The sequence below is a fragment of the Lacerta agilis genome, chromosome 2 (genome assembly GCF_009819535.1).
Source record: "Lacerta agilis isolate rLacAgi1 chromosome 2, rLacAgi1.pri, whole genome shotgun sequence".
In the NCBI taxonomy this organism is placed as follows: domain Eukaryota; kingdom Metazoa; phylum Chordata; class Lepidosauria; order Squamata; family Lacertidae; genus Lacerta; species Lacerta agilis.
This window is the reverse complement of record NC_046313.1, coordinates 68,551,806-68,575,226: the sequence shown is the minus strand read 5'-3', so window position 1 is coordinate 68,575,226 and position 23,421 is coordinate 68,551,806. Positions and strand designations below refer to the sequence as shown.

The following is a 23,421-nucleotide window of genomic DNA, read 5'->3' as shown; positions in this document are numbered from 1 at the left end:
AGTTTTAACTAAAAGCTCTACTTCTGATTCAGAGACAGGGTGACCATTTCTTTTCAAAAGGTACAATAAATCTTCACAAAATTTTACTTGAGCAGTTGAGAGTGAGGAGCCCATTTTTTTAACACTTTTCCAAAACTTTTCCTCCCCCCCCTAGGCTTCTACTAGGGGACACCGGTTCTACCCGTAGGCTTTAACCGAAAAACCTGGCACCCGTAGGCTTTAGCCAGAAAACCTCCGCCCCCACCCGTGGGCTTCTACTAGGGGCTACCGGCCCTACCCGTAGGCTTTGACCGAAAAACCTGGCACCCGTAGGCTTTTGCCAGAAAACCTTTCCCTCCCACCCGTAGGCTTTTCGGGAGACACCGGCCCTACCCGTAGGCTTTGACCGAAAACCCTGGCACCCGTAGGCTTTTGCCAGACCCTGGCACCCGTAGGCTTTTGCCAGACCCTTCCCACCCGTAGGCTTTAGGGAAGACCTTATCCTGCCCGTAGGCTTACACTAAACTCCTTGCCGCTCTACCCGGACCCCTTGGGGCAAAAATACACGCGCGCAATTTCTATTTACAGTACTTTGGGCAAGCGGTGGATTCGCGCTACTGCAGCGAAATCCTGGATAAACCGGGCCGTTATACCTCACCTCTCAACGTCTGTTTCCGAGCCACTTCCGATATGTTGCCTTCAACCGGAGTCTTCGTGGAAGCGATTTTTGACTACGCTTTGCCTCAGAGAGGGCACCACTTGTCGGGGTATGGGTGCTGGAGCTCCTCGTGCACGGCCTTGGACTGGTTATGCACGAGGTACCAGTTGCGGGGAAAGCGGCCAGCGTTCCGCGTGCTTTTGAGCACGGTCGCCGGCCAAGCCTCACAGTCTGAAGGATAATGAGTAAGCCAATTGAAGACTCTGATGGTGTGTGAGTTCCTAGTTGCCTTCTTTAAAGAAAAGTTGCCTCGTGAAATAAAATATATACCCTGACTCTGAATAGGCGGACCCAATTAAAGAAATTAAAATTTTTACTTTACTCCCCCCTTTAACCCCAAAGGAAGACAGACACCGGTTGTATCTTTAGTGGCTTCGGCAGAACCCGCGTAGGCTCGTCCCCTAAGCTAAGTTCTCCTAAGCTTAAAGACCCTGCGCGCCCGATCTTCCGCGAGGCTAACTAAATAAACTAAAACCGAAATATCTTCCGCGGGCCTAACCCTAGGCTAACCTAAAAGAACCTAACTAAAACTAAAACCGAATGATCTTCCGCGATCTAACTCTAACTAAAGAAAAACCCATCCAACCCGTCCAGCCCGCTCCTAGCCCCTTAAACTAAACTTGACTTCAACTAAAACCCAACTAAAAGACATAAACGAACTTCTCCTACCCAAAACTGCACGTGCCTAAGCGGGGTGCCTCTGCCTTTTTAGGGAACAAACGTGACATCATCATTAGTACTTTAACCAATAAAATCACTGTTGCTGCCCTCCAAAAAGGCGGGAAGCAAGTTTAACGCTCATTAACAACTTTGAACATGACCGGATCTACAAAATAAAGGTGGATTAATCTCATAAGTGAACCACACTATTCATTCATGCTTTCACTTTCGCTTTTACGCGCAATTATACCAAAAGTAGACCTCGAAAAACTTATAAAATAACCAAATAAATATGAATCCATGGCGGATCCGTGAAACGTATTCCGACAGTCCGCGGGCCGGATTTAGAAGGCGATTGGGCCCGCATCCGGCCCACAGGCCTTAGGTTGCCTACCCCTGCTTTAGTTAGTCTAAAATGCAGCTGCCAGACTACTAACTGGGACTGACTCACGCTGATTCCCGGACCGTCCGCGGGCCGGATTTAGAAGGCGATTGGTCCGGAGTCGGCCCCAGGGCCTTAATTTGCCTAGCCATGTCCTAATGCCTGTAAAGCAGAGCAGATGTCACTAGAGGGTGACAGAGTGTTTAAAAGTTCTTTTCCCTGGAAAAGAACAGGCAAAGAGACAAATCAGAAATAAATTTAACAGTTTGCAGTGTAGAATTGGGCTTCACTGTCTTAGAATAATGAAATTGCTAAAGGCATTTCTCCTGCTGAGGAGCTTCATTTAAAAAAATTGAAAAATCATGGTGGCAACTCTTATAAAAAGGTCCAGTCGCGGATGACTCTGGGGTTGCAGTGCTCATCTCACTTTAATGGCTGAGGTAAACGGCGTTTCAGTGTGCTGCTCTGGTTCGCCAGAAGCGGCTTAGTCATGTTGGCCACATGACCCGGAAGCTGTCTGTGGACAAACGCCGGCAACTCTTATACTTGCCTGTAAAAGGACTGCTTTCTGTTGCTCAGTACTTGAACTGCTGCAAGACAATTGGCAACTGCTAGAACCCTGAGATAGAATTACCATTTCTCTGTGGTTTCGTCTTGTTCGGTATGATTCTTCTCTGTCCTCAGCCCTGCGATGTTTGTGGCTAGTGGCAGGCCCGCTGCTTGATGCTGATACTTTGGGTCAAGACTCTAAAGTCATGCTTTGTCTAAACTCATTAAATTATATTTGCCTTCTGGCCTAAGAGACCTGAAGACATATTGCTTTCACTTTTCATTATTTTCTTCATTATCTTAGAGCCAAAACATAACCACAATTCTATTTTTAGTGGGCAGAATGTATAAAACCTAAGAGTTTTCTGTTGTGCAGTAAGAATATGTGCTGCTATAAATTGTGGAAAATAAAGATGGGTTTTGCAAAATATGTAGGTGAGAAAACTTTATGGTTTGTAGGTGGAGCCAGTTATTTTCCAGCTCTTGATCTCTGCCATTTTAGTGATTCATCAAAGAATAAGTCTTCCCAGTTACTGCTCCACAGATAAAAGCAGCATTAGATATACTGAGGTACTGTATATTCTGTCATATAAGACTACTTTTTAATCCAGGAAAATCTTCTCAAAAGTCGGGGGTCGTCTTATACGTTGGGTGGAGAATCTGCGATCGAGTATATCTCAAACTATATTTTAACTGGAAAAGTTGGGGGTCGTCTTATACACTGGAAAATACGGTAGTTAAAACAGGCATATGTATCCAACAGCTGACAGACAGAGTAAGTCTAAAAATGAGTGCATGATGGTTGGTTATGGACTCTGGAGAGAGTAATGGACTCCAGAGTGATTTGCCTAAGTACTGTACTAAATTCCACAACTGCCACCATCCCTGGCCCTTAGTCATGCTTGCTAGGGCACTTGGGGGTTGTAGGTCAGCAACTTCTGGAGGGCCAGTAATTCCCCAGCCCTGCCCTATCACAGCAAATCCAGTTGGAGAAAGAATAGCTTTTTGCAGTTTGGGAAGTGATGGGATTGAAAAGTGTGGGATGGGTTAATAATTAATGGGGAGATGTATAAACACCCACAAGCAGATCGGGATGAATGCAGGATGAATGCTTGTTGTACAACTGCCCTGCAAACAAATCGGAATGAATGTTCAATAAAGACCAGACATACTAATCTGACGTCCATGTGAGATTTGTGTAATAAGAAAATCAGGAAGATTGCTCAATAAACCAGTTTCTGGACTGTAGAGGTGTTCTGCGTTCTTTCTAGGGAAATAATTGCATTTCTCCAGCAACTTGATTGAGTGTTTGAATGCTTGGAAAGCACAGTTCCTCTGTAACAAAAGGTGTTTGCTGCAGGAATGAAATCTGGAATGGTGCTCAGCTGTTTAGTAAAAGCTGTGCTGTTTTTGCATGAAAATGGCATCTGATAATTGCAGCAGACAAAAGGCTCCAATCTACACATAGCATAATGATTAATCAAGTCCTGCTTAAATTGCAGATACAGAAGGGTTTTGCATTTACAATGCTGTCTCTTATTACAACATAGAGAAATCAGGGGTTTTTTAAGTCCCCAGGCAGAGACTGGAAATATTTATGAGGACATGCATTGTCGCAATAAATATATGAGCATGCTTTGTTTGATTTCCAGAAATTTCTGCCATATTTTTCCCAGTCTGTTTCCATAGTGTTGCTGAACATGTATCTTCTCTGAAAAGTATGGCTTTTCCATGTTGTAACTGAAGACATCTTGCAAATGTGTGAGCTGGTGTCTCCCCCCCCTTTTTTTTTTTTGAAGGCAGCATACTTAGAAAACATATTTAAAACCCCTAATCCTTCTACCATTTTTTGCTTGTGTTGCCTGCCGAGGCCACAAGAAAAAAGGGGGACTTAGAGAAGGCCATTTGTGTGGATGTTCTGTTATCTTTCTGTTTTGCCCAGTACAAGGCCATCCGGATTGTCTGAGGCCTAGGGGAGCAGAGCACTCCCTATGCTGAGGGCGACATTGTGCCTTGACACTATGTGAGTGGCATTAAACATTCCTCTCACGTGAGTACATATCCTATGCAGCAGATTCAGTCCATCCAAGCAGAAAATAATCAGTGCAGGCTGCCTCTTAAAATGAGGCCTTTATCCTGGCAGGCGGCAGAGTGGCTGCCAGGGAAAGGTGATGCCTTGGGACAGAGGCTCTTTCATGCCTCTTCCTTTGAAGAGAGTGGGGAGGGGAGGGGTAATTTTCTGGTCTGTCTTTCTGCCAAGAGGCTACAATGGCTATGCATTAAAGCAATGCCCTGGAGATGAGAGCCCAGCATTGCATATTAAAAGCAAAAGACAGAGAAGTTTAAAATGAAGATTCTAGAGATAGTAAAAACGAAGTGTTGACCATGATTCTGGTGTGATCAGGCAAAGGTTAGATAAGCTTTCCTTTTGCGGGGTGAGGGGAGAAGAAAGGCAAGATAGAAGCCTGCCTTAAATACAGTGGTACCTCGGTTTTCGAACGTCTCAGAAGACAAACATTTCAGTTTTCGAATGCGCCTCAGAAGTCGAACGGCTTCTGCTGAGCCCCCCCCCCATTTTTCTCCATTGACTTTGAAGACCACCCTGTGCGCTTCAGTTGTCAAATGTTTCAGAAGTCAAACGGTCTTCCAGAACAGATTACATTTGGCATACAAAGTACCACTGTATTAGCCTATCTCACAATATATTTCAGTGCTTAGATAAAGTAAGCCTTTTCCTGAGAATTAGGAAAATGGAGGTCCTGAGCAGTTTGAAACCTACAGTAATTCACATATTGCTACTGAGATTCGAGTACCATCTCCTCCCACCCCTTCCTGCTTAATCATACCTGCAAAAGCTGCGTGATATGCAGCGATAGCCTATTTGCTCCCCCCCACACACCGGAGATCTGACATGTGGTGCGTTTCCTTGCGCAGACTAAACCTGTGGGTTCCTTTTCTTCCTGAGCTTTGTCACCCCTTGCCTTATGGACTCTCTTTTTATTTTCCTTAGACTGTAAGTTCATCTGTCATTACCGATGCCGCACCCTTATCCGGCTAGACTGCAGTGGCCCCAGATATGAAGACAGTGAACAGAATGAAGGCAACGAGCAGACAGTAGAAAAAGACACCAACGTGGTAAGAAAATAGCTCTGAGTCATATATTAGGGTTGCCATATGTCCAGAATTTCCAGGACACGCCTGGGATTTCAAGGGTGAGATCACTGTCCAGGAGGATTTTTTAATTAAAAAAAAAGTCTGAGGTTGTGTTGAGGGCACTGGCTGAGCAGCAGTGCTGTCACAAAAGGAAGGGGCAGCCATGGCGCTGTTACTTCTGGCGGCCATGTGTACGTCTCTCCTCCTCCACTCAGCAGCCTCCAGGCTGGAGCCCCTGCAGGCCCCACAGCCACAGAGCCACTGAAGTGCCTGGCCTGTACCACTTCTCCAGAGGCAGTGGAGGCCAGGCCCAGCCTTTGGAAGGCCGGCTTGTGCTGCTTCTCCAGAGGTGGCAAAGGCCAACCGCAGCCTGGGGAAGGCTGGCCTGGCTTTCCAGGAGGAGTGCCCAGCCTGCACCGTGGAAAGAGAGCAGGAGGCCAAAGACAGATAAGGTAAGAGAGGGGATGGAAGGGGGGCGAGCAGGGGGCCAAGGAAGGGGTCAGCAGCAGGGAGGGGGTGAGCAATGGAGATGTGGGATGGTGGGGGGTCCCCTGAATGTGGGGGAGTCCAGATTTTTGGTCTTTGGAATATGGCAACCCTATCATACACGGGGCTGTAAAAATGCAAAGTGCTTCTTTGCACTGAAGAAAATACATCTGGAATAGCCAGAAACACTCCTTTACAAGAACTTGAATGCTCAAGCAAATGCTTCAAGTAGTAGCAGCCCAACCATTAGGCATGATGAGGTGACTGTCGTAGGCAGCTGATATGGGGTGTCCTGAAAGAGCAGCAAACATTTATGTATGTATGTATGTATGTATGTATGTATGTTTGATTTACTGTTGGAGAGATGGAGAAGTTCGAGAATAACTTGGCTGGCCCTGGTACTATGAACCATGGCTTGGGACACTATTTGCTGACTTGGCAAGGCGGTTTTTATGTTCATGTGTAACCTTTGTACCAAATTAACACACTAGATGTCATTTTGAGGCTGGAATGGCTAGAACTACAAACTATACTTCCTTTCTTTTTATACTGGGTGAGGAACTTCGTTTGGCTCAAGGGCTGCATTCCCTCCTGTGCAACTTCCCAGGGGCTGTGCACCACTGGTGGACACGGCTTAGCAGCAAGAAGTAGGTGGGGCAAGAAATGTGACTTCTCCATGGTACAGTAGGCTACATTCCAGCCATGCATAATTCAGGCACGGGCACACCCCTCTCCATCCAGAGAAGCAAGATGCATTATCACACTGCAAGAACACATTCCAGCCTAGCAAAAGCACTCAAGGAGGATGCAGAGCAGTGCCAGTGAAGGCCCTGGCCTGTGTAGGGTATGTGGCCAAGTGAGATTTCCAAGGGTCCTGTATTTGGCCCCTGGGCCTGAAGTTCCCCACCTGTGTTCTATAATGCCTTTTGTTCTTGGGAGTCATAGATTTGCCAGACTTGGTGCAATATTTGTCTGGTGCTCCCCAAAATGTATACAGTCATACCTCGGGTTGCGATTGCTGTGGGTTTCACATTTTCAGGTTACGGACGCACCGAACCCGGAAGTACCAGAACGGATTACCGGTACTTCCAGGTTTCGGCGCTCGCACATGCGCAGAAGCACTAAATCGTGCTTTGTGCATGCACAGAAACGCTGAATCGCAACCTGTGCGTGTGCAGACATGGTGCTGCGGGTTGCGAACGTGCCTCCCGCACGGATCACGTTCACAACCCAAGCGTCCAATGTATAGGAATATGTCTGAAAGGCTAGTGTTTGCAGACAAGCTTATTAAAATCAGGGGTACTTTTTGATGGTTTTCAACTGGTAACTAAACATGTTGCAGAGTACCCTTCAGATTGCATCTGCCTGTAATAATGCAGGAAGAGATACACACTGAGTGGATTTTTGATGCAGTATACAAGTATGAAAATCCTAAGATGTTCAGGAGCTCCCTACACTAATCACTTCTGTTCCTTCACATAGCTAAGTTTTCTCTTATCTTCACTCATATTTAGCACAGCACTAGGCATATTATAAATTATGGAGGGTTTATCCCTGGCTGTCTTATCTGCTTAAAAGAATTTTGTTGCTGCCATATGTGGGAAGCCTCTGATACCTCTCGATAAATGCAGTAATCAGCTTGAATTTTAAAAACAAGACAAGATTTAGCAGAAGAAGGGAGGGGTCCACAGATTTCATCACAGTTCTGACAGATCCAAATCCATCCTGTTATTGGCAGAGCTGCTTGCTGCAGCTGGGGCTAGAGGCTGCTAACATGTCCCAGGGGCAGGGAGGGCTGAAAGGGCAGGTACTGTACTTAGAGATGCAAGGCCATCATCAGCCCAGCTGGCATTGCTCATTGCCAATTAACATTTTGCCACGTGCTGGACTAACCACTTCTGCCATGGAACTACATTGCTTAGCAACAGCTTTTGCAAGCTATTCCCAGGACATACAGAAACAGACAGGCATGCACGTACAAGGGAATTGGGTGGGGGAGGAATCCCTGATTTTTGGCTCAAAGTTGCATCTCTTCAATGTTCTTCCATCTCATTGACCCCTTAATACAGAGTCCATCATCTAGTCCAACTCCTTGCAATGCATGAATCTCAACTAAAGCATCCATGACAGATGGATCCAGCCTCTGCTTAATAACCTCTGATGAAGGAGAATCCCCCATCTTCCAAGGGAGTCCGTTCCACTGTTGAACAGCTCTTACCATCAGAAAGTTCTCACTGATGTTTAGTCAGAATCTTCTTTCTTGTAACTTGGCAAAGGTGTCTTAACATATATTGTTATGAGATTTCCCTCCCTCCCTTATCTGTTATGACCAGAAATGCCTGGAGGTGTGCTATTCATGCTATCTGTTTAGGTCTAGAGCAGCAAAGGGGTGGCGAGAGATTACCAGGCTTACAGAACTAAATACTTTAAGCAACAAAGATAAAAGGATCAAAAATAAAGTTAAACAGGACTAGATTAACTCATGTACTAAATATGTTATGAGGCAGTGCCCCATCAACCTGAGGGCTCTTCCATAGCGAAAATGATCTCAGAAAGTTCCTAGGTGGAGGCCATAGGCCTGTACTTCGTTTTTAGAATTCTGCTAAACTCAGTACATAGCAGATATGTTCTCTACATGTGACTGTAGTGATGTCTGCACACGTGGCTCTGGGAAATTAGAATACTGTACTTCTAATCTGGCTAGTATAAGGAACAGGTGATTGAATTTCTGCCTTTGTCTGTGAGGTGGAGAATCTGTGGCCCTCCAGATATTGTTGTACCTGTCACCCAAATCCTTGAAGGAATACCTTTTTTTTAGATAATCCAACGTGCAGTTTACAATCAAAAGAAGAGGTCATTCTCATATGCTAAGAAGGTAGCATGGAAGTCCAATGTCAGAGGACTTTCTCTGTAAAGCACCCTGTCTCTGGGACTCCCAGTCCTCTTCCCTGGCCATGTTCCGGTGGAATTTGAAGACCTTTTTATTTGCCCATGCCTTTGAAAGAAGATAAGTAGTCACTGTAGTCTTTATAACTGTCATTTTAGTTCTAGTCCTGTAACTAATAGGAACACTTCACTCCAAAGTCTTTATGACAGCCATCTCTTGCTGTGGCAAATTTCTGTGCCCTGATAGCTGCCCACAAGGCAGAAATCCAGTAAGTTTTATTCTTCCAAGTCTAGAGATTTGTGTGAGGCTTACATGCAGAATTTCTGGCAGCTGCACATCCCTACCCCTGCACACACCCACCCCAAAAGTGGAGCAACCCAACCAAACGGGAAACTGTGTTTTTGCCTTTTAAATGAACAACCCAATTCTTAAAATGTTTCTGCGAGACCTACGTCTGAGTAGGATTACAATACAGCCAAACAAACCTGCCTATCCTAAACAATATACATTGGTACCTCGGTTTATGAACTAAATCCATTCCAGAAGTCCGTTCTTAAACTGAAACTGTTCTTAAACCGAGGGCCCCCCCACAGGTGCCCTTCCACTGTTCGGATTCTGTTCTTAGACCGAGGTAAAGTTCGCAAACCAGGACACTACTTCCGGTTTTGTGGAGTTCGTAAACTGAATCCTTCTTAAACAGGACTGTTCTTAGAAACTGAGGTGCCACTGTATACAGTATACTTGGAAGGAATTGCCGGGAATGCATACCGCAACACTTGAAACTTTTCTTTTTTGGCTTGGGGGGGGGGGGCTGCCGAAGGTAAAGTTGAGGGCGGCTCTAGGGTGTTGCTATTCCGGGAGGACTTGAAAGGCGCGCTGAGCGGGGAGAGGAAAGCCAGTAAGCGTGACTCCACTTCCCGCGTGGCTGTCTTGGGGATGAAATCACTGCGTAGGCCGCTCCCACAGAAGAGGGAAAGGGCGGGGCCGAGCTTTTCGCCCGCGGCGGGAAGGGGGGGGGCTTCTCCCACGTCAGCCTCCCTTCCCTCCGTCCAATGAGGCGCGCGCGTGCGGGGGCTGTATACGTTTCAATCCCAACGGCTGCCAGGAGAGGGGATGGAAGGAGGGAGAGGAGGCGTCTCCGCCTCCAAAGGGAGCTCGGGAGTCTGTTGCCACTCGAGCAGCCCTCGACCGGCAGAAGGCGGGGAACTTCCATGAGGCGGCTCTCGTCCGGCGTGGCTTCAGTTCTTGAAAGAGGGCTTCGCAGGCGGCAAACGGAAGCGGGCTGCCCCCTTCTAGGCGCTGTTTAGGCGTTTATTATCGTTCCCTCCTCCCGTCAGGAGGCAGTTTGTACGGAAAGCAGCCGCGCTGCTCCTCCCCAGCTCTGCCGGGTTTCTGCGCACGCAGACGGCTTGGGTTTGTTTAGTCCGCTGGTGCGTGGCGGCGGGGCGGGGATCGCCGGGTTTTGTGAAGAAGCAAAGGGAGCGAGAGGAGGAGGAGGAGAAGCCTAAGCTGGGCATGGGCGAGGGTGACGCGGCGGCGGCCACCACCCCGTCCTTCGAGATGACCTGGAGCAGCACCACCAGCAGCGGCTACTGCAGCCAAGAGGACTCGGACTCCGAGCTAGAGCAGTACTTCACAGCCCGCACCTCCTTCATCCGAAAGCCCCACAAGGAGAAGAAGGTGAGGCAAGCCCCCGCGGCCCCCGTCCTTTTCCAGGCGGCTCTAATGCAAAATGCGCGGCGCTATATCCCAGCTTACATCTCGCTGTGTGGACGGCATGGAATCCACGCGGTGTTCGGATCTCCTTCCCAAGCTCCCGAATCTGTTCGGGTTGGCGGGGAAGGAAGGCATAGTATTTCCGGCTAGCCAACTTCTGTCTCCGTCTGCCCCCCCCAAAAAAAAAAACCACATTAGGTTTTCCATAAACCGAAAGCGGGTGGTCAAACGCGAAACCAGCAGCGGTTAATAACAGTGAGAATGAGTTCCTGTTTGGAACTTCCCTGGAGAGCAGGCTGGCGCGGGGGAGGAACCTTCATTTTTCTGTCTCCCTGACGTTAGCTCGATAACGGAACCAGTTACGTCTGTTCACTGTTGTAGGAGCCAAAGACATAGCCAAGAGTACAGGACAGTTGGGGAAGGGGTGGAGGCTGGGAGGGGGAAACGACTTAGGTTGCATGCAGTAGCATTTGGGTAGGTACGGTAGCTGGTTTATGGGTCCAGGATTGCGGTGAACAGCAGGGAGCGCAATTGTGTTATTTGTAGGGTGGGGCTCCAAACCTGAGCACTAACTTACTTTTGAGCAAGGAAAGGAGAAAGTGCTTATGTAGAGTGTTGATGTAGGCAGAGCTTCACTGAGAGGGCACTGGCTCTCTTAAGTACAGTATGGGATGAGAGCAACATGAATACTCAGAGGTGTAAGTTGGCACTGCCTTTGATGGTACTATGCAGTTTGTCCTGCCTGGATGAGTGTATTGTTTCTCTTTTTTCTGACTACTTGTATTTTCCACCATATTAGCATGTGTATGACAATAAATTGAAAAGGGGTGAGTTTGGGTTTTTTTCCGTTCCATGTTAGCAAAATGGTTCTGCTCTTTAATGTGGTTGCTCCAGATATCATGGGGGGGAGTCCTTTTGGGAGGAGGACTAATTGTAATGACAGGTGTGGGATTATGTCTTAAAGGGGTCTACATCCGGCATCATGGCAGTTTAACAAGCTTCATTCAAGAATAATGAATGAATGGTCACTTGGGGACAAGATGAGATTACCACATGGTGCTACAATGCGATGACAAGACAGTGGAAATAACTGTCATCCATTTTAATTTTACATGGGCCAAGCTCTAGTGTATGTATCGATGCAAAGACCAACATAGCCAATTGGTTATAAACTTTTCACTCATGTGGGTTTAAGTATGATGAGCTTTGCTTGCGATGACAATATCCTTTATGTGCTGCCACCAAATGAAAGTAACATAAATGATTCCTCTAGCTTTGGTCCAGTTATCAGGGAGCTGCCTTTGGAGCTGCTTTCTTATTCTCTTGAGTGTTTGGATCAAAATATGTGGTGTCTCGGAGCATCGCAGCTTAAGCAAGGAATCATGCAAAAAACCTTGACCTTGGTACTGGCAGTGCATGTGGGGGAACTGAAATGTAGCGTATTTATCAGATCCATGCCAATAAGTTGTTTGGGACAATATCTGAAATGGGAACCTGCTTGTTTCATCTGGCAAAGAGCATTGTCCAGAGATCTAAATAAAAGATATCTCAGAACCAGAAGAACCAGTCCTTAATTCCTTAACAGCTATGCTAGTAGCCTGATATCTTGCTTTTTACAAAAAGATACAAGCAATTTTGTGATGTTGAAATGCACTTAGCCTTTAGACAAGTCTCTGATAGGATGAAGTGTATACATATGACTGCCTAACAAGAAGTGAGTGTTCTTGTTAAATTTCCCGTAAAGGACAGCAGCACCATGAAGATGCACCATATTAAGAGTAGCTCTCTTTGATTACCGGTAGTATGGAGGAGGGGTGTTGCAGAAAAAGCAGTTCCTTCAAAGCATTTTCTCTTTCTAGCCCTGCCTTCTGCTACTAGATGCTCCTTCCCAGTTCCCAGTATGCCAAGAAAAAAGGCAGCCTAGTTATTTATTGTGTAACCAGGAGCAGCTGAGCCTGTCTGAGGATTCAAAGCAAGTGTGTGGGTGGACACCTAGGTGGCAAAGTTGCATCCAACGAGTCTGGGCTTGTCTACAGGGGTGACAACTACTCAGAGCCTTACATAGAGGGTGTAGAGCCCAAAATATAAGTGTTCTTTTGTAGATGAGGTGCTGTTTCATTCTGTCTTAAGTCTGAGTGGAGTTTTCTTGATTTACTTGGACGGTGAGAAAGGGGTCAGTGAGATCAACAGTTAAATAAGCTCTTCTTCTTGAGGGTTTTCATGAGCATGACCAACAGATGATGACAGACAAAGTAGAAGCAGTAGGCATCTTGGATGCATTGTGATTAGGAAATGTTAGTCACCTCTGATTAAGTATGATAAAGCAGGGTTGAAATACAGTTAGTCTGCATTCATGTGAAGAGAATGGTAGGAGGGAGGAATGGAAAGGGATGTGGGAGTTGGCAGATGATCCAAGATACTGATCTAACAACCCCTCAGACCTGTGATGTGAAATTAGCAACTACAAACCCATTAATATGGTTAAGCATGATGTGGTTTGCAAGGTCTAACGGGGAGCTGAAGGCCTTTTACCCTTCCATAGCCTTGGTGTGAAGTTTGGTATTGTAAAGTCCACCGGTGACACCGGTGAGTTGCCACTCAGGTCCAGGAGGAATATATGTATCTTTCTGACCTCCACTGGATAGACAGGATGAGTTTAGAAACCCTGCAGTGAGCCACAAAAGTGCAGCTTGACAGGGGATGAATGCACAACTGGAATGTTCTTTAGCCATAGGTTGTGACTAATACAGAGTTAACTTTTGCTGAGATCCAATAACTTTAAAGGTCTCAACTTTAAAGGTCCCTTCCCCCCCCCCCCATCCAGTGAAAGAGTAAACTGATTTTTTTTTTCTTGTTCCCAACTGGTCTGATGGCTTATGCTGTGTCTGTCTTCATGTTCTCCTGGGACACCAGGGAATGCCTGTGTTCATTTATATATGCGGGGAGGGGAGAGGAGACTACTGTACTAGGGAGTTGAACAGGTAAAAAGTGGCATGTTGACTGTAGCTTATGCTAGTCTTCTAGATAGACATTTGGTATGACCCAACATGCCTCTTCTTATGCTGCTTATTTCAGTAGGAATTAAGCTCCATGTTTCTTTGCTCAACACTGTGGTATCAACAGGGGCAGAACCCTGGAATTGGCATGGGTTTTATGTGGCTGGCACTTTTTATGGAAATCTGTTGAACCATGAGGACACTAGAGAAGTGTTGAGAATAGGAGTCAACCTTTAGTTCTAAACCTTAAATCCCTTGACCAATGCAAGTCTCTCTCCCCCCCCCCACCCCTTTTCTTTTATTTGAGGTTTTGTCTCTGGCTCCCTTCCTTTCCTGTTCACATGTGGACTGAGTCACTGAGTGCACAGGCCATCTTCGTTGTTGGTTTTTCTTTACATAAAAGCCACATATACCACAAAACGTCTCTAAGAAAAGCACAGCAAAAACAAAAAAAAAAAAACCTGGCCACAGCAATGCAGCTAAGAGTCCATATTGGACTGGGATCCAGCAGCTATCCTGAGCTAACGTATCTAGTGTTAGTGAGTAGGGACTCAGAAGGTTCAGTCTTGCAGGGCATTTCATCTTCATGCTGTGCCCCCTGTTTCAGCAAAGAATGCCACAACCTAGCAGTCCTGCATCACTCATGCTGGGGATTTACGTTCTGTTAAGTTACTTCTGAGGCTGTGGTTTTTTTCTTTACTCATATGATAGCACTCCTGAGGTAAGAACTGATAATGATAGCAAAGCTTGCCTTTCTTCAGTCTTCATAAAGTAAGCTATTCAGCTGCTTTAACATATGGCACAATCAAGTCCATGAATTAGTGTCCTTTCTAAATCATGTGTTTTGGAAAGGGTCTAATCTTAAACGGAAGTATGCAGGTGGTAGCAATCTTATCTAATGAGTTGTAATACCAAGCAGAGTGCAGCAGGGAGAATTCTCAATACTTGTATATCTTTTATATTCATAAAAGTTAATAATTAGATCCAGAAAAATTCTAGACACTTGACTTCTCAGGATTCTAGGATAAAAAATGCATTGTCAGTAGGCACACAAGTACCTTTGATGGCTACAGACTTGAAATATTATTTTAAATTATGACTTTAATTTCAGCATTGGTCACCACTCAGTTGTCAGAGAGACATACTGCAGCAAGAGCATATGTTTTTAAAACACAATTGCAGTTAGGCTATACAAAGGGCTCAATTTTCTTGTGATAGGATCATCCTATTATGTCTTTGGTGCTTTTAAATTTTATAATTCTTAACTTAATTTATTCTCACAAAGAACATGTGGGACAGCATCTCTGGAGATAACATTCCAAAATACTGGTGCAATAGCTGAGAATACCTTCTCTTTGGTTATCATCTCCCTTAACTTCAGAGAGAAGAGCACCGTATAATATCCTCTAGCAAAAGACCTCAGTGCATGAGCACATTTTAATATAATGTGGTACTTAATGTACCCACAGTTCACAAGCCATATAGTGCTTTAAAAGTACAGTAAGCAGAACTTGCACTTTGAATTGTGCTCAGAAATGAACCTGTCTCTAGTGTAGCTGTTTCAAGCTGGGTTCCTCTGAGTCAGTCCCAGTTAGTAGTCTGGCAGCTGCATTTTAGACTAACTAAAAGCAGGGGTAGGCAACCTAAGGCCTGTGGGCTGGATTGCAGCCAATCGCCTTCTCAATCTGGCCCGTGGACGGTCTGCGAATCAGTGTGTTTTTACATGAGTAGAATGTGTCCTTTTATTTAAAATGCATCTCTGGGTTATTTGTGGGGCCTGCCTGGTGTTTTTACATGAGTAGAATGTGTGCTTTTATTTAAAATGCATCTCTGGGTTATTTGTGGGGCATGGGAATTCATTCCTCCCCCCCAAAAAAATATATTCCAACCCACCACATGGTCTGAGGGACGGTGGACCAGCCCACGGCTGAAAAAGCTTGCTGACCCCTGAACTAAAGTGTCCAATAGTGAAAGTGGAAGGAATCTGATTTGGAAGTTACCAGAGTAGGACATGGTCTGTTCTTGGTATCTGTGCCTGAGCACACTAGCTCTGAGGTGACACTGCCCATTAGACAGTGTTGCCTCATTTTTATATATAATATAATGATTGTTAAGCAACTGTGAGGTAGTTAATTCTGGATTGCTTCAGTTACAGTATCCCAGCTGTGATTTATGGCACATCATGGTACCTTAATTTAAAAATTGTATACTCTAAATTGTATAATAGGATTGAGTCCTAGAGATGGCTCTTTGTCTTGTAACAGGATGCCTGTGTTCCAAACTTGACTTGCCTACCTTGTGTGTGTTGGGGGAGCAGGAGCTGCCCTTCCCATCCTATCTAGAGCCATCTTCCCCTTTGTTTGCTCCACCCTTGCAGATTTCCTCTTGCTCTTTTCCACAGGATACAGCAACTTCCCATTGTGTTCCTTGGGTCAAACTTTATCCATAGAATGCTCCCCACCCCAATACACTCAGCTTCCCACAAACCAGGTTTTGATGGATTTCTCTAGATTGCATATAAGCTGCTGTAGAGTGGTGCATGGCAGGTTTATATAGAGATGTTTTTTTTCTGTAGAACTCACTGCTACTGTAATCTTGTGCCTAGTTACTGATGAGCCAGCAAGAAGAGGGCGGCATTGTTTACTTCCAAGGAAACATCTACTGTTGGAGAGGAAGCTAGATCAAATAATTTGCTGGCTATTTCTCATTCCCTGGAAAATATAATATAAAATAAATAAAATCCCAATATTGTTCCTTGGGACTTAGTGTGAGCGTGCCGTGCCTCATTTGGTGGTGGGACCCTAAGGAAGGTGTCCAAAGTGGAGTTTTGGAAGCAAAGCACCATCTCTTTGAATCATGTACAGAAATTAAGCATGAGTCAGTGCTGGTCTTTAAGCAATAGCATGCCCTTCACATGGCCCGTTAGCAACCTTGTGGCTCTATTTTGCTTGATAATACTTAAGCAACAGGAGTAACTCCCAGGAATTAGTTCTCCCTTTGAAATTTCAGTGGCTTGAGAGATTGTTTGCAAAGGAAGACATCTGAAGGCAGCCCTGTTTAGGGAAGTTTTTAATGTGTGACATTTTAATGTATTTTTAATCTTTGTTGGAAGCCACCCAGAGTGGATGAGGAAACCCAGCCAGATGGCTGGGGTACAAATAATAAATTATTATTATTATTAGCCAAATTCAGCATTACAATTTAAAGTTGGGTGGCATTATCTTCTTTCTATGGTTGTAACCTTAATACTTGCAGAAGAATGGTACTTGGCCTAGAAAACCTGGCTGTGTGATAGCTCAAGACATTACAAGTTGCCTGTCTACTGGCAGGTCAATCTAGAGACAACTTATTTTACCATTTAGCTGAAATGGAAAAATCCTTGTGATTTCCAATGTTTAAAACAGAGGTGGGGAACCTCTAGCCCATGAGCCAAAGTTGGCCTGGCATAGGTCCCAATTTCATTTTCCCAAACCATGGCCACTTGCCCCACATCTGACATCATATGTCGTGTGATCCCTGCAGAACACCTGCATTGATTGAGTGACTGAGTTTCTATGGGAAACTTGACTGCACAGCAAATTCCTGCAGAAAGCACCTTTGCCAGTTGTATGCTTGGTGCTGGCAAAGCCCCTTGCAATGCAGTTTCCAAATGCCTGACATCCTGCTAACACTTTAAAAACAATGTGTGATGGACTTTGACAGGTGGGTGGGACATCCTGCATACCAATCATCTGGTGCTATTAATCACTTCACATGATTTACAGATGGGTTGTTCTGCCCAGGGGGTAGGGAGTGATAGGAATCTGGGCCAGAAAGGTTTCCCACCTCTGGATTTAAACCATGAACTTTCAGCTTCAAGCATCCCATTCTCTGTAGGCAGGTAGTTGTAGCCCAGGCACTTTTAGCTGGCTCTTTCCATTAATTTTCTTACTCCTAAAGCAAAGTCACATACCATTAAGGCATATTCACAGATGTGGTGAAGCAGAGTCAATTTCTGTGCCATATAAAACTAGTGAGCACTGTGAATTACAGAATAATGTACAGTGGTACCTCTGGTTAAGTACTTAATACGTTCCGGAGGTCCATTCTTAACCTGAAACTGTTCTTAACCTGAAGCACCACTTTAGCTAATGGGGCCTCCCGCTGCCGCTGCCGCTGCCAGAGCACAATTTCTGTTCTTAACCTGAAGCATATTTCTGGGTTAACGGAGTTTGTAACCTGAAGCGTATGTAACCCGAGGGTACCATTGTATTGCCTGTAGCAACTTGGTTCACACAGTACATGACTTGCAACACAACAATGTACCCTCCAAATATAGAGGATTTCAAAGCACAGGGCAGATATTCCACATGCTAGAATCATCCACACTATAAATTTTTCCTGTCAATATAATTTTGCTTTGTTTCTCTCCATGCCTTTTATATGACTTCTAGAGCTATTATACTGTAGGTAGTATATTATAGAGTAGTAGAGAAGAATAAGCGCTTGCAGTCTTCTCCATTTCAACTGCCCTTTGCCTGCCAAGGCAAACTACCAGCAACTGCCTTTGGAAAGGATACCAGGAAAGTGAGTAAGGAAGGTGAAATAAAGTCTGTCCCTGCTTCAGCTGGAGTCATCTACTACTAGGTGCCCTGTGGGAAGGATGCTTATGGCTTGGTATTTGCTAATTTTGATTACTCTCTCTGTGTGTGTGTGTGTGTGTGTGTGTGTGTTAATATGCATTGATGGTACTTGTAAACAATTTTGGAAGGATTTGTATCCTGAAAAGTGTAATATAAATAATTGTAACAAATAAGAGAGACAGGGCACCTCCTTTCCCAAGCAGAATGAAGAACAGATTTGGTGCCATGCTACAAGTGTGCCTCACAACACAATCTGTATGACTTATTTCTTCAAGAGAGTCCTGGGGAGATACTCTACTTACATGGTTGAAATCATCTGCTTAGTCAGCACACTCATTTATATAGTATTCATCTTTTACAAGCATTTTAAAAGCTTCCAGCCCATCCCCACAACCTACTTTATGTCTGGAGAACCAAGGTCAAGAGTCACTTTATTCAGTTTTCCAAGATCAGAGCTTTCCAGACTGTGTGTCACAGTGTCTAGGTGTGTCACGCAAACGCTCCCCATGCTCCTCCCAGGGCTGGTAGTTTAACCTCTGGTTTGCTAGTAAAACTGAATTACTGTGTCACGAAATTATGCGTGTCTAAAGTGTTACCAACATGAAAGGTTTGAAAAGCTTTGCTATAGATGAACCCTTCAGAGCTAAATTGCTTATCATATCCCTTCCACAACAGGAGTTGCCATATTAGCGATATAGAAAGATTAGCAGCACATTCAGCTTAAGGGCAACATGCTATTCCCTCTGTTGTTGTGATCCTGCTTCACAGAATCTAGAAAACTTCCATATTAGCTCTTTTTCTAACACAAGGCAGCATCAAAAGGCTTAGTACAGATTAAATAGAACTACTAATTATCCTAAACCCTCTACATGTGTTGCATTCTCCCAATCAACTCTTCCGCTGTCTTATATCAACTGTTACATCCCACAGCGGCAGGAAAAACATTTACAGTATATGTATACTGTGTAGATGATTGCATATTGCTTTATTCATAGGTCTCCTCTGTGAAGGGGACCCTGGGAGAATAGGAGCTGATCTCTCCCATTTCCTTTGGCTCATGTGGTTACTCATGCAGTGGGAAAGGAAGTGGTTCCCAGTAATCCCTGGAGATTTCTGATTGGTTTTTAGTGAGCTCATCTGGAATTCCCTACAATCTCCCTCCCCCCACCAAAACGAGTGATGTCAACAGGAAAAGAGGCTGATGCAACCAGGAGTAATTCACTTCTGCTGAAATCTGAAAGAGAAACTGGTTGTGGGTGTGTATGTAGAAGGGTGCTCATTTTGTGCATGTAATTCTAGAGGTTGAAGGAAGTTTCTCTTCTGTAGAGGAGCTACATGTACATATTAAAGCAAACTTTTATTGCAAGGATTCCTGGCTTTCAGCGGGTTGAGGGCTATATTATGTTACTAATGTCAGGAGTTAATGTCTTAAAACGCTGGCTCTATTGATCCTTTTTGTTCTGAGAGCCCAATACCTTTTAATCTCAGTCAGATTAAATATTCCTGTTACATGTATTAGCAACATAAACCATAGTGGGTTTACTTTACATGGAAACCATTTGGAATTACCACCCTGGTGCATAATGCCAAAGTACCTGTTTGAGGTAGAGCTAGATCCTTGAGGTGAAACTGTATCTCAATGTAATTCTCCATAATTCAGTTTGAAGTAAATGTTTTGAAAGGTGTTGTTTCCATTTCTGCATGTTAGGCAGTAGATGTTTGGCTCTAAATAGAGCGCCCTGGGCTCTGCATTAGTAAAGCAAGTGCTTCACAAGAAGGGTGGTTGCCTTTTTGGTGTACTGAAACAGATTTTTTGTACGGTGGCTTCTCTTCATGACAGAGCAACCTCTATGTGTCCTACCAAAAATCAAAAATTATTTTTGCAACACTGTGAAAGCCAGCAGATGCGGCATTCTGTTATTCGAAGGAGAGGGGTTTCCTTGTCTGTAAGAATATTTCTTTCATGCCTGCATTTCAGTGCAGGAGGGGACCCAGTGGGTGCAAAGAAAGGCCCTTGCAGGCACATGTGTGCCAGTAGGTGCCACACTGCTAATCTCTATTGTACTGAATACCTATTCTTGCAGCTTCTGGGAATTCAGGGTGTGGTTAGATGCTGCAGTTTGCAGGTACAACATAAGTCTACTTTGTAGCCTTTTTAATTATAAGAATTCTGATCCTTGGTGTTGCATGATGTGATTATCACCCTCTTCTCACACCCACATATGATTTGTTTGCACACAAGGATTTTGTAATCTACCATTCAAAGCTGAGGATGGAAATCAGGAAGTTTTTGCGTCTTGGTATAATGAGTTCATTCAACCCCAAAGCAAGCTAAGGAGTGGTGAGGAATGGCATGTAGATGGCTGCACCTGAAACCTGTAGTTTCTCTTGACACCTCCTCCATAATTTATACAAGGTCTGATCCACTGCACTAATTGTATCTAAACAAATGTTGGTTTAACTTCCCATGAAGGGAAATGAACTGTATTTGTGAGATTGCATTGAAAACTAATTCCAGATTACCTGCTCTTCTGCAGGATGAACAGATCGACTGGGACAAGCCAGTTCTGTCCCAAACTGAGATTGAGCAAAGGATAAAAGAATACAACAGTCAGATCAACAGCAACCTCTTCATGAGCTTGGTAAGTTTCAGGAGAGATACAATTCTTAGCCCTTGTATAACTTAGTAAGGTTAAAAGGTAAAGGACCCTTGGACGGTTAAGTCCAGTCGAATTTGACTATGGGGTGCAATGCTCATCTGCACTTTCAGGCCGGGGGAGCTGGCATTTGTCTGCAGACAGTTTTTTCAAGTCATGTGGCCAGCATGACTAAACCGCTTCTGGCACAATGGGACACCCTGACGGAAGCCAGAGTGCACAGAAACATCATTTACCTTCCAGCCGCAGCAGTACCTATTTATTTACTCGTGCTGGTACACTCTTGAACTGCTAGGTTGGCAGTTTTACCAGTATAACTTGGTAGCTGAGCTTTGGAGGCCTATGTCTGCATTTGCTGTCCCATCATTGTAATCCTTAAAATGAAAACTACTGTATAGCAATCATTGCAAGCATATTCCACCCGTTTTGATGGCATCCTGTATTAGTAGAAAAACCCTGTTCATTCCAAGGTTTGTGAGAATTAACTTTGGCTTCTTTGTCCCTCAGAGACACTGACTTGTAGCCTGTTTTTGTTCTTACTAACTTTTACAACCATGCAACCCTCATGCAATGCTTACTGTACTTCTGCTCTCACAGAACAAAGATGGTTCCTACACTGGTTTCATCAAGGTGCAATTAAAGCTAATACGGCCTGTCTCAGTACCTGCCAATAAGAAGGCGCCCTCTATCCAGGACACCAGAAAGTGCTCCTCACGCAGCCAGGCAGTAAAGCGGCGCACCTCATTCTACCTACCCAAGGACACAATCAAGCACCTGCATTTAATTTCTTGTACACGTGCCAGTGAGGTCATTGAAGCTCTGCTGAAGAAATTCATGGTAGTTGACAATCCCCGCAAGTTTGCGCTCTTTGAGAGAACAGAAAAGGATGACCAAGGTACCTGATCTCCCCCTTCCCAGTTTTTTGAGAAGCCAACATGTAACATATTGCAGACTTCTAAACAGCAGCTTGCCTGGTAACCTTCAGCAAGTAAAAATTGGTTCCAGTTGGCCAGGAAAGGAAGGTTTTATCAGATGGGAAGAAGTTCATTTCTTTGCTTAGGTTGTTGGAATGCAGTGAACAACTAACATATGTGTTTATGAGCAAATAGGCTAGTAAAATTTTGTGGGCCCTTAATTTTTGCACTTGTGAAGCTGATGTAATTTTAGCAATTAGTCCTAGAATAAGAAGAGGTTGAGAGAAAGCAGTCCGTAAATCAGACACAGCAAGTTTGTTCACTTTTTACTGAAGATTCTAAATATAGTTCTGACTTCATTTTTGAAGTTTCTGCTGATGTAGCAGAGAAGCTTTATATAAGACTGTATTCTCATTATTGTTAATTATAGGTCTGTATTAGAGTGTGTCTCATCATTTTATGTTGCTGCTGACTGAGGCAGGCTGGAAGGAAGAAAAGCTGAATCTTCCTTACATCCTCTTTTCCTGACCTGTTCCCTGCAGCACTGCTTGCTAAAAGAAATGGAAATGGGAAACTAGTGGATTAACAGCACCCTCTGCTGGCAAAAAAATAGGCTGCTTAAAGTAAACAAGGGCCAGTCTGATCTGTCCAGGTGATTGTTATACAGAGTCAGGGGGATTGAGTTCTTCATTTAATTCCACTTCTAATGTTCTTGTGTGTCAGTATATCTCCGCAAGCTTTCTGATGAGGAGCAGCCCCTGCGTCTCCGGCTACTAGCTGGCCCTAGTGAAAAAGTACTGAGCTTTGTCCTGAAGGAAAATGAAACTGGAGAAGTCAATGTGAGTATTTGTGTTTATGGTTTGTCTGAGGTTCCATGTCAAGTTATGTAGAACTGACAAAGCCTATAATATTTGCTATCAAGTTAGCTTTTATCTTGATCTCAGTAGATAAAAGAAGGGCACTCATGCTCCTAGTTCCAGTTGTGTGGTTGGCTTTAACTAGTGATGCAGAGTAGAAACTTTTTCACCACAATTATTTTTCTTATTAAATTTCTAAAAATGTATTGTTTAACATAATCAGTGAATACAAATTTGTACTCTGTCAGGAAGTTGTACCTTGAACATACATGGTGCACAGCTCTTTGGGTTTGCAAAAATTATTAACAGCTGCCAGTGCTACATTATTTTTCTTTTTTTAAAAACGGGGTATGTAGTGATGCAATATGTGTTGTTTTTCATCTCTTAAAATATTTACATGTATTCCAGTAAAAAAAGCCCTTTTGAGTAAAGCTTTGGTTCAAATATAGCATTCAAACTGAATTAAATTATTCTAGCCTTTTTCCCAATCAAATAGATGAGTTTTATGGTTGGAAAAACTTGAAGTCAAACTTGCTGAACCGGATGCCATTTAATGTAGGGGATCATAACATCTTTTGATTTAATGTATTTCAGAAAAAAAACTACTGCTAATTTATAACTGTAAACAAAAGCAGCAACATACATGCTATCTGTTCTTGTTTCATGTTGACACATGATACATTCTAATAGATGGGAGCTTGAGGGGTTTTTAAGTTAAGGGCTGAACCTTCAGTAAAAAAAGAATATTCTCTAGAGCATGATTTAAAAATTCAAACATTGTGGCTTGATGACACTTTATTGCCCCATTGAAAATAACCCAGGGACTTAATTGTAGAACAAGATTG

At 44.2% G+C, this 23,421-nt stretch overlaps 1 protein-coding gene across 3 annotated transcripts in view; it reads left to right on the top strand.

The window, feature by feature from the left end:
• Positions 1-23,421, top strand: part of RASSF1 (Ras association domain family member 1) — a 38,541-nt gene that overhangs the window by 13,018 nt on the left and 2,102 nt on the right. Inside the window, exons 1-5 of one of the 3 annotated variants that reach the window (XM_033140606.1) lie at positions 4,396-4,456; positions 5,299-5,423; positions 20,686-20,790; positions 21,403-21,700; positions 22,443-22,558. In XM_033140606.1, coding sequence (XP_032996497.1) covers positions 4,411-4,456; positions 5,299-5,423; positions 20,686-20,790; positions 21,403-21,700; positions 22,443-22,558 — 690 coding nt within the window. In that variant the 5' untranslated portion in view covers positions 4,396-4,410. Of the gene's footprint in view, positions 1-4,395; positions 4,457-5,298; positions 5,424-9,920; positions 10,495-20,685; positions 20,791-21,402; positions 21,701-22,442; positions 22,559-23,421 lie in introns of those variants that run through there. The other 2 variants (XM_033140605.1, XM_033140607.1) reach the window with 2 other exon arrangements.